Source organism: Geotrypetes seraphini, chromosome 8 (genome assembly GCF_902459505.1).
Source record: "Geotrypetes seraphini chromosome 8, aGeoSer1.1, whole genome shotgun sequence".
Classification (NCBI taxonomy): Eukaryota; Metazoa; Chordata; class Amphibia; order Gymnophiona; family Dermophiidae; genus Geotrypetes; species Geotrypetes seraphini.
The window spans coordinates 16,641,744-16,651,473 of NC_047091.1; the positions used below are offsets into that span (position 1 = coordinate 16,641,744).

At 48.4% G+C, this 9,730-nt stretch overlaps 1 protein-coding gene across 1 annotated transcript in view; it reads right to left on the reverse strand.

Annotated features, from left to right (window-relative positions):
• Positions 1-8,857, reverse strand: part of RINL (Ras and Rab interactor like) — a 40,400-nt gene extending 31,543 nt beyond the window's left edge. The window contains exons 1-3 of the mRNA XM_033953796.1: positions 8,755-8,857; positions 7,221-7,341; positions 926-998 (exon numbers count right to left, since the gene is read on the reverse strand). Coding sequence (XP_033809687.1) covers positions 926-998; positions 7,221-7,341; positions 8,755-8,772 — 212 coding nt within the window. The 5' untranslated portion in view covers positions 8,773-8,857. The remainder of the gene's footprint in view (positions 1-925; positions 999-7,220; positions 7,342-8,754) is intronic.
• Positions 8,858-9,730: the final 873 nt, after the last annotated feature.

Here is a 9,730-nt window from a genome sequence, read left to right on the forward strand (position 1 = left end):
CCTGGTTTGCCCCTGATGCAGCCATATAAGTGAAACGTGGCTACGTTGGTCGTGGGACCTGGCAGTGTCATCAGAGAGAGGGCTGAGGTCGGCGCAAGCATCAGGTAGGAGATGCCGCTCTCTGCTGGCAAAGATTTGAAGAGGTATGTGAGGGAGGGGCCATGCAGCAGGGAAGAGAGTATGGGGGGGGGGGGACACAGCAATGCTGGGCTCCAGTGCCCCGGGCGTAGGGTTACCAGATTTTCTGGAACGAAAATTCAGATCCATGGCCCTGTCCCCAGGCTCGCCCATTTCTGTCCGGCCCCGCCCTGCCCCATCCCACCCTCCCCCAGCCCCGCCCCCTCAACCTGTTCGCTTGTCAGGAGGACATCTGCGCATGATGCCACCGCATTGCATCCACGCATGCGCAGATGCCGTCCCGGCGTCGCTGCTAGCTGGAAGCTTTTCAAAACACGGTTTTGAAAAGCCGTCCAGACCCCTGGATATGTCCTCGAAAAGGAGGACAAATTCGGAGAAAGCCAGAGGTCTGGTAACCCTTCCCTCACTATGCCACTCTCTCCTCATCTTCAGACCCCTTTTTCTTCACACATCTTGTCTCCTCAATTATATTTTTAGGTAGTTATCTGATCTCTGATGCATCATAGGAAGAAGAAAGGAGTGAAAGAAATTATAGGCAGATCACAGCTAGAATCATCGCTAGGCCTTAGGAAAGAGAAAGGTTATTAAAACAAGCTTTAGAGATAATACAACAGTTAACAGAATGAAAGGAAAGATACAAATTTAATACATGACAATAAATCAGAAATAAGCCATCAAATAAACAATGCATTCAAGAGAGAGGAAAGAGGCCGAGAAGCCCTCAGTGGTTACTGGCGGGAACTCTTCTTCAGAGAACAGGCTAGACCCGGTGGTATCTCTTCGGTACCTGCTGATGGTGTAAAAAGCGACCAGATGACTCATATCCTGGAAGCTCAGGTGGGAATTCTCCAAAAACAGAACTGTGAGGAGCAGACAAGATAAATCAGGCAACGATGAGAGGAAACAAAATCCACATTGTAATCCGCTTAGAACTGCTGATGTCGCATATCAATTTTATACTGAAATAAATATGCATCGGGAAGGCATAGGGGTTTTTAAAAAAAAAATTTAAAATTAGCTGATAAATAACTGTGGCTTCCGTAAGTACATAAATAAAATTCAAAGGTAGGATTAAGTGTAATGAAACACCAGCCCATTATTTTATCGTTAAATCATCAAAGCCACAGAGAGAAAATGAGGGAGAAAATGTCAGGTTTGGAGACAGATGTAACAGCCAAGCAGACTGCATTCTTCTCTCTAAATTAGAGAATGGCACGGTGACAAAATTCATCACCGTTCCCGTCCCCGCGGATAGCCGCGGGAAATAATCCCATGTCATTTTCTAGTGTCTATTTCAACCTCAATCCTTCTACATCAGCATTCTTCAAAGCAAAGCTTACGGGTCAGTGGCTGTGGCCATTCATACTCTGATTCTTATGTGAGCCAAGGATAATGAAGCCATTGTGACATCACTGATGTGATTGGCTCTTAGGTACTGGTGGAATGAGACATTATGACATCACAATATCTGCTCTGGATACCAGAGACTGTCATTCTGTAGTGTCTGTTTCAACCTCAGTCTTTCTACACCAGCATTCTTCAAAGCAAAGCTTGCGGGTCAGTGGTTGTGGCCATTCATACTCTGATTCTTATGTGAGCCAAGGATAATGAAGCCATTGTGACATCACTGATGTGATTGGCTCTTAGGCACTGGTGGAATGAGGCATTATGACATCACAATATCTGCTCTGGATACCAGAGACTGTCATTCTGTAGTGTCTGTTTCAACCTCAGTCCTTCTACACCAGCATTCTTCAAAGCAAAGCTTGCGGGTCAGTGGTTGTGGCCATTCATACTCTGATTCTTCCCTCTCGCCTTAAAGAATGACATGAAGATGGTTTCCCGCAGTTATCCGCGGGGACGGGAACGGTGCTGAATTTTGTCACTGTGTCATTCTCTACTCTAAATCTTATTCAGTGAAATGTTTCTGATCATGTTATCACTGTTTGAGATCCTGCCAAGGACTCCAGACCCTGACTGGAATTGGCCTCTGCTACAGATAGGGTGATGGATTCATTACTTGAAGGAATAACCTAATGCAGTAGTTCCAAATTCTGTCCGGGAGGAGGACCACCAGCCAGTCAGGTTTTCAGGATATCCCTAATGAATATGCATGGGGCAGATTTACATGCCTATCATCTCCATTATATGCAAATCTCTCTCATGCATATGTATTAGGGCTATCCCAAAAACCTGACTGGCTGGTGGTCCTCCCGGATAGGGTTGGGAACCACTGACCTAATGGCTGGAACAGTGGGCTGAGAACCAGGAAAGCTCAGCTCCAATCCCACCGTGATAGGGTTACCAGATTTTGTCCTGATAAAAAGAGGACGCGTGGTCCCACCCCACTCCACCACCCCCCCAACTTCGGCCCCACACAAACCCCCATATCTTCGAGGCCGCGACTGGAAGGTATCTGCGCATGTTCGGATGTGATGCAATGATGTCACGCACATGTATGTGACATCATCATGTCGCATCCGCGCAGGCGACGATGCCCTCCAGACGTAGCTGCGAGCTCGATGGCTCTCAAAACCCAGGTAGAGTGCCGGGTTTTGAGAACCCATCCGGATGCCTGGACAGTCCTCTAAAATGAGGACATGTCTGGGTAATCCCACTTGGGCCTCCAGTCCCCCTTAACCAGTGGTCTCAAACTCGCGGCCCGGGGACCACATGCGGCCCACCAGGTACTATTTTGTGGCCCGCTCTTTGCAGCATCCTCTGGCCTCCCGCTCTTACCTTCAGATAATTACCGCAGCTTGCAGAGATGATTGCCGGTGCTGTAGTGATCCTTGCAGGCTGCTGTCATTCTCAGCAGCATATTCCCTCTGCCGCGATCCTGCCCCTGAAGTTAGAAGAGGGGCAGGACCGTGGCAGAGGGAACATGCTGCGGAGGCTGATGGCAGCCTGCAAGGAACGCTACAGCACCAGCGATCCTCTCTGCAGGCTGCAGTAATTAGCTGAAACTAAGCCTGGGAGGCCAAAGGGGAAGCTGGAGGACACTGCAAAGAAGGGGGAAACATGCAGGCCTTCGGTGGGTGGGGGGGAAGATTTATAAACTATAAAGAGTTTTACCTCATGCAAAACTTTCATTTCTTTAATAAGACATTAACTATTTTTTTGTGTGGCCCTCCAAGTACCTACAAATCCAAAATGTGGCCCTGCATAGGGTTTGAGTTGGAGACCACTGCCCTTAACTCTCCTTTACCTTTGGTACAAACTTTTAGATATCAGAGGACACCTGAATGTAACTCTCTTGACAAAGGTGTGAGCAGAATCCCATTCCTCTTTGGTCTGACTAAATGTGACCCTTCTTACACAATTAACAATTTGAACCAGTAAATTTGTACTAGCACTCCCCCAAAATTCACAGGGGTTCTGTTCCAGGAACCCCCACGAATTTCGAAAAACCGCAGTCTGTCAAAAGACAGGGAGGCAGGAGAGGGCAGCTGGAGCGCCACGGGTGAAGAAAACCACTCGCAGTCTGTTCCGACCGCCTCTTCCTGTAGTAAAGTCGAGCTACACCAATCAGGAGCGGCTTTGACACACAGCTCCTGATTGGTGTAGCCCTGACTTTACTACAGGAAGAGGCAGTCGGAGCAGACGGCGAATGAGCGAGCCCATGATTCACGAGCCGTGGATTCGCAGGGGAACACTGTGCATCTTTCGGTCGAGGGGTTTTCTGATTTACTTCCCAGAACTCAGTGGCATAGTAAAGGGGAGCGGCCCCTGGGATGGTGCCCCCCCCCCCCCCGCTGTGCGCGTGCCCCCCTTCCCTTTTCCTGTACCTTTTTTTTACTTCTCTGGCATGGGCAGCGTGCCCGCATTGGTGTCAGCTCGCCCGTTGATGTCATTTCCTAGGCACTGGTCCCGGAAGTGACATCAGAGAGAGAGCGCCGATGCTAGCGTGGGCAGCAACCTCGTGCCGGGGAAGTAAAAGAGGTACACGCCCACAGCAAGGAGAAGAGTGGTGGGGGGACGGACAAAGAGTAGGAGGGGGTTCTGCGCCCTTAAGAAGACGGCGCCTGGGGTGGACCACCCTCCTGCACCCCCTTCCTACGCCACTGCCAAAACTGCCTTGTGTTTCGGAAACTCTGACCAGTTCTGAGTGCTCCTTACATTCTTCAGAAGTGGCATCATTCCTAGCTACCCATCAATTGCTTGGGTCTGTGTTACCAAAGGAAATGCCTTAGAAATTGTGTCATAGGTTATATCTCCAGAGAAAGAAGGCTCTCCGATGCTGACTAAGGGGGCGGGGCCACTTTAAAAAGCATTTCCTCTGGTGCTTCATGCATAGAAATAAGTGTTTATAAGAGTAAGCTCATGATATACACATGCATTTCTATACTTATCCCTGGATTCTATGGGGCTCATTTTCAAAAAAATAAAGATGCCCCCCCCCAAAAAAAAAATGCATATAACGCCACATGGACATTTTGTAAAAAGTTTGATAATGGCTGCAAAATGACCGAGTGCTAAGACAGCCCAAATCACTGCTCCAGCAGGCCCCCTTGAGATTTAGACGCATTACAGACAAAACGTCTAGAACAGGGGTGCCAAAGTCCCTCCTCGAGGGCCGCAATCCAGTCGGGTTTTCAGGATTTCCCCAATGAATATGCATGAGATCTATTTGCGTACAATGAAAGCAGTGCATGCAAATAGATCTCATGCATATTCATTGGGGAAATCCTGAAAACCCGACTGGATTGTGGCCCTCGAGGAGGGACTTTGACACCCCTGGTCTAGAAAGTCGGTTGGATTGTGGCCCTCGAGGAGGGACTTTGACACCCCTGGTCTAGAAAGTCGGTTTCGAAAATGGCAACTTGGTGGAAAAAAATATCCAAGTGCCACTTTAGGTCGTTTGGTTTTGGGGTTTTTTTTTAATGTCTTTCTGTTTTGAAAATGAGCCCCTTAGTAATAAGCAGACTCTATAATAAACAAGAACTTGATCATTTACTCCCTATATATATGTTATATAATACAGTAAAGTCTTGATTATCCAACCTAAATGGGACCGACCTCTTGTCTGATAAGTGAAAAGTCGGATAATACAGAAAACAACAATAACATCTTGAAAAATGCATGGAAAACTTACTTTATGCATAAAGAACAGGCAAAGGGTGCATTAGGTAGATTGTGAGCCCACCGGGACAGACAGGGGGAAATGCTTTGAATACCCGAATAAATGAATGTAAACCATTCTGAGCTCCCTTGGGAGAACGGTCTAGAAAATTGAATAAATAAAAATAAAATTGTTTATTAAGAAAAATCAGCGACAAAAAATATTGCATAGGGTATGATTGTGCTTCTTCCACAGAAGGGAAATTTGAGCACAAATGCAGGGCAATATATTTCACAAAACCACATGTGAAGCCAGAAAACAGGAACATAAGAACATAAGCAATGCCTCCGCTGGGTCAGACCCGAGGTCCATCGTGCCCAGCAGTCCGCTCACGCGGCGGCCCAACAGGTCCAGGACCTGTGCAGTAATCCTCTATCTATACCCCTCTATCCCCTTTTCCAGCAGGAAATTGTCCAATCCTTTCTTGAACCCAAGAACCTTACTCTGCCCTATTACGCTCTCTGGAAGCGCATTGGCTAAGGCTCTTAACATTTGCATCTCCTCTTCCTATTGGCTAAGGCTCTTTCAACCTGCATTGTGATGTCACAGAACTTTAGTAACATAGAAACGTGATGGCAGATAAAGGCCAAATGGCCCATCCAGAGCATCCATATCTCCTCCTCTCCCTATTGGCTAAGGCTCTTAACATTTGCATCTCCTCTTCCTATAGGCTAAGGCTTTTGCACCTGCATTGTGATGTCACAGAACTTTAGTAACATAGAAACATGATGGCAGATAAAGGCCAAATGGCCCATCCAGAGCATCCACTATCTCCTCCTCTCCCATAAGAACATAAGCAATGCCTCTGCTGGGTCAGACCTGAGGTCCATCATGCCCAGCAGTCCACTCACGCGGTGGCCCAACAGGTCCAGGACCTGTGCAGTAATCTTCTATCTATACCCCTCTATCCCCTTTTCCAGTAGGAATTTGTCCAATCCTTTCTTGAACCCCAGTACCGTACTCTGCTCTATTACGTCCTCTGGAAGCGCATTCCAGGTGTCCACCACACGTTGGGTAAAAAAGAACTTCCTAGTATTCATTTTGAATCTGTCTCCTATCAACTTTTCCGAGTGCCCTCTTGTTCTTTTATTATTAGAAAGTTTGAAGAATCTGTCCCTCTCCACTCTCTCTATGCCCCTCATGATCTTGTAAGTTTCTATCATATCCCCTCTAAGTCTCCTCTTCTCCAGGGAAAAGAGACCCAGCTTCTCCAATCTCTCAGAATATGACAGGTTTTCCATCCCTTTTATCAGACGTGTCGCTCTCCTCTGAACCCTCTTGACTAACGCCATATCCTTCTTAAGGTACGGCGACCAATATTGGACGCAGTACTCCAAATGTGGGCGCACCATCGCCCGATACAACGACAGGATAACTTCTTTCGTTCTGGCTGTAATACCCTTTTTTGATTATACCAAGCATTCTATTCGCTCTCTTAGCGGCCGCTGCGCACTGTGCCGACGGCTTCATTGTTATGTCCACCATTACCCCCAAGTCCCTTTCCTGGGTACTCTTATTCAATAACATCCCTCCCATTGTATAGTTGTACCTCGAGTTTCTGCTCCCCACATGTAATACTTTACATTTCTCAATGTTGAACTTCATCTGCCATCTCGCCGCCCATTCTTCTAGTTTGTTCAAGTCCCTTTGCAATTCTTCGCAGACCGAGCTCCATTAAAATAGTTTGGTGTCGTCCGCAAATTTTATTATCTCGCACTTCGTCCCTGTTTCTAGATCATTTATGAAGATATTAAATAGCAGCGGCCCGAGCACCGAGCCCTGCGGGACACCACTCGTGACCCTCCTCCAGTCGGAGCATGCACGCTTCATAATGGCAATGTGATGGTGTCACTGGATTAGGAAGGCTGGATAATCAAGACAGTACAGTAATCTGTCACTGCAACCTACTTTTGGGTTGCCTCTCTGAATTGTCCCCACCTTTCTCCAGCAGAAAGCTTACCTGACTTCTCTTCCTTGATCTGGAAATCCTGGACTTTGCCGCTACCGCCAACATTTTGGTCAGGCACCGCCACAGACAGCACCCATATCGAGGACCCTTCGCTCTTCCACACTAAAAACATCTGAAATCAAAAAGAAAATGAGCAGTCATATATTCAGTGGCGTAGTAAGAGTGAGTGGCGCCCTTCCCCCGCCCCCCTTGCCATAAGTAATGTCAGAGAGAGCGCCGATGCCGACATGGGTATAGGGTTACCAGATGTACGGATTTCCCCAGATGGCTTTTCAAAACATGGCACTTTGTCCGGGTTTTGAAAAGCTGTTCTTCGGGAAGGAGGGCATCCGCGCATGCGTGGATATGACGCGATGATGTCACGTGCCCATGATGTCATTGTGTCATATCTGTGCATGTGCAGATGTCCTGCCCGATAAGAGCAGGCGGCAGGGGCAGGGCTGGGGCAGAACTGCAGCGTGGCAGGGTGGGAATGGGTGGGTCTGGGTGGACCTGGGGGTGGGTCTAGGGGTCCCGATTTTCCAGCAACCTCATGCCAGGGAAGTAAAAATGGTACGGTGAGGGCAAGGGGCACGCAACAAGGAGAGGAGCTGGGGAGCAGAGAGGAGGAGGGGTTTCGCGCCCCTAACAATACAACGCCTGGGGCAGACCGCTCTCTCCTCCCCCCTTAATTCAAAACTGGACCAAAGATTAGTCCAGTTCAAAAATATAAGACTGGCGGCAAACAAGTGAAAGAGAGAAAAAGAGAAGGAAATCAATACAAATGTTCGGTGAGACTGTTTGCAAAAATCCAGGGCCCATGATGTCAGCCCAGGAAAGACAGAAAAAAAGCGCCAATTATTTATTGAGAGAAGAAGTAAAATAGGTGCATTGATTGGTGCCTGTACCAGGGGTGTAGCCAAGGGACGTGCCTGGGCAGGCCTGGCCCATCCAGATTGGGCTCAGGCCCGCCCACCCGGCAGCCACAAGCCAAGAAGCCTTCCCTCTGAGGGAAAGCTTCAGATTCAGCCACTGGCAGCATGTAGAAACCGCTGATGGCAACCTGAAGAGAAACAGAAATGCTGCACAGGCTGGGGGTGGGGTGGGAAAGGAGGGAAAGAGAGATGCTGCACGGGCTGGGCAGGTGGGAAAGGAGGGAAAGAGAGAGGCCTGCTGCACAGGCTGGGGGGGGGAAGGAGGGAAATAAAGATGCTGCACGGGCTGGGCGGGTGGGAAAGGAGGGAAAAAGAGAGGCCTGCTGCACAGGCTGGGGGGGGGGAAGGAGGGAAAGAAAGATGCTGCACGGGCTGGGCGGGTGGGAAAGGAGGGAAAGAGAGAGGCCTGCTGCACAGGCTGGGGGGGGGGAAGGAGGGAAAGAAAGATGCTGCACGGGCTGGGCGGGTGGGAAAGGAGGGAAAGAGAAAGGCCTGCTGCACAGGCTGGGGGGAGAGAGATTCCTGCCCACTTTGGGCTCAGGCCCATCCAAAATTGGCCATCTAGCTATGCCACAGACCTGCACACCTCACAACCTGAGCAGTTCACTTACCCCAGCTGGTTGCCTCATGAGAAGTTCTTTGGCTTTCTTCGAGCTTAGGGCAGAAGGTTGCCAGAGCCTTTGTGTCAGAAGGAGTCTGTTCAAGAGGGTGAGCTGGGCAGGAGCAGAGTCAAAGATGTCTTCCTCTTGCCTTTCAGATGCTCTGTATAAGGATCTGAGCTCACAAACAGGAGAATCAGGTTGGCCTGTATCTCGTCCCTTGCACTCGTCACTCAAGAAGTTGTGAGGAGAAGGCACCGGACATAAGGCATCTTCCTCTCTACTCTCATGCTGTTCATTCAGAGGCATGTGGGCAGGGCTGCACCGAAAACCATGAACAAAAGCAAGCTGAGGGCATGTGCATTGTCCAAAAAGCTCAATTTGTTCTTGTTTTAAACTAATTTCTCCTGATTTAGGAGCATTTTTCATGGATTTTACTTATTTGCTCTTCGTGTGTGCTTAATGCACGCTAGAACTTTTTAACCGTGCAAATTGATTGGACACGTTAATTCACAGTCATAGGTATTGCCTGCAAACGATTTGTGCCCAGTTCTCTTATGTTTGGGTCTAAGTTTAACCCTTCTTTCCCTTGAATGGTTCAGAACACAGAGTAAGGAAGATAAGATGTGACAAGTTCAGCAGAAGAAAGGTGGAAAAAGGGAGCATGTAGAAGAAAAAGAAAGATGGAAGAACCAGAGCATAGAGATCAGAGTGATGGTGTGTATTCTGAGGTAGAGAATGACACGGTGACAAAATTCATCACTGTCCCCGCGGATAACCGCGGGAAATAATCCCATGTCATTTTCTAGTGTCTATTTCAACCTCAGTCCTTCTACACCAGCATTCTTCAAAGCAAAGCTTGAGGGTCATTGGCTGTGCTTATGTGAGCCAAGGATAATGAAGCCATTGTGACATCACTGATGTGATTGGCTCTTAGGTACTGGTGGAATGAGGCATTATGACATCACAATATCTGCTCTGGATACCA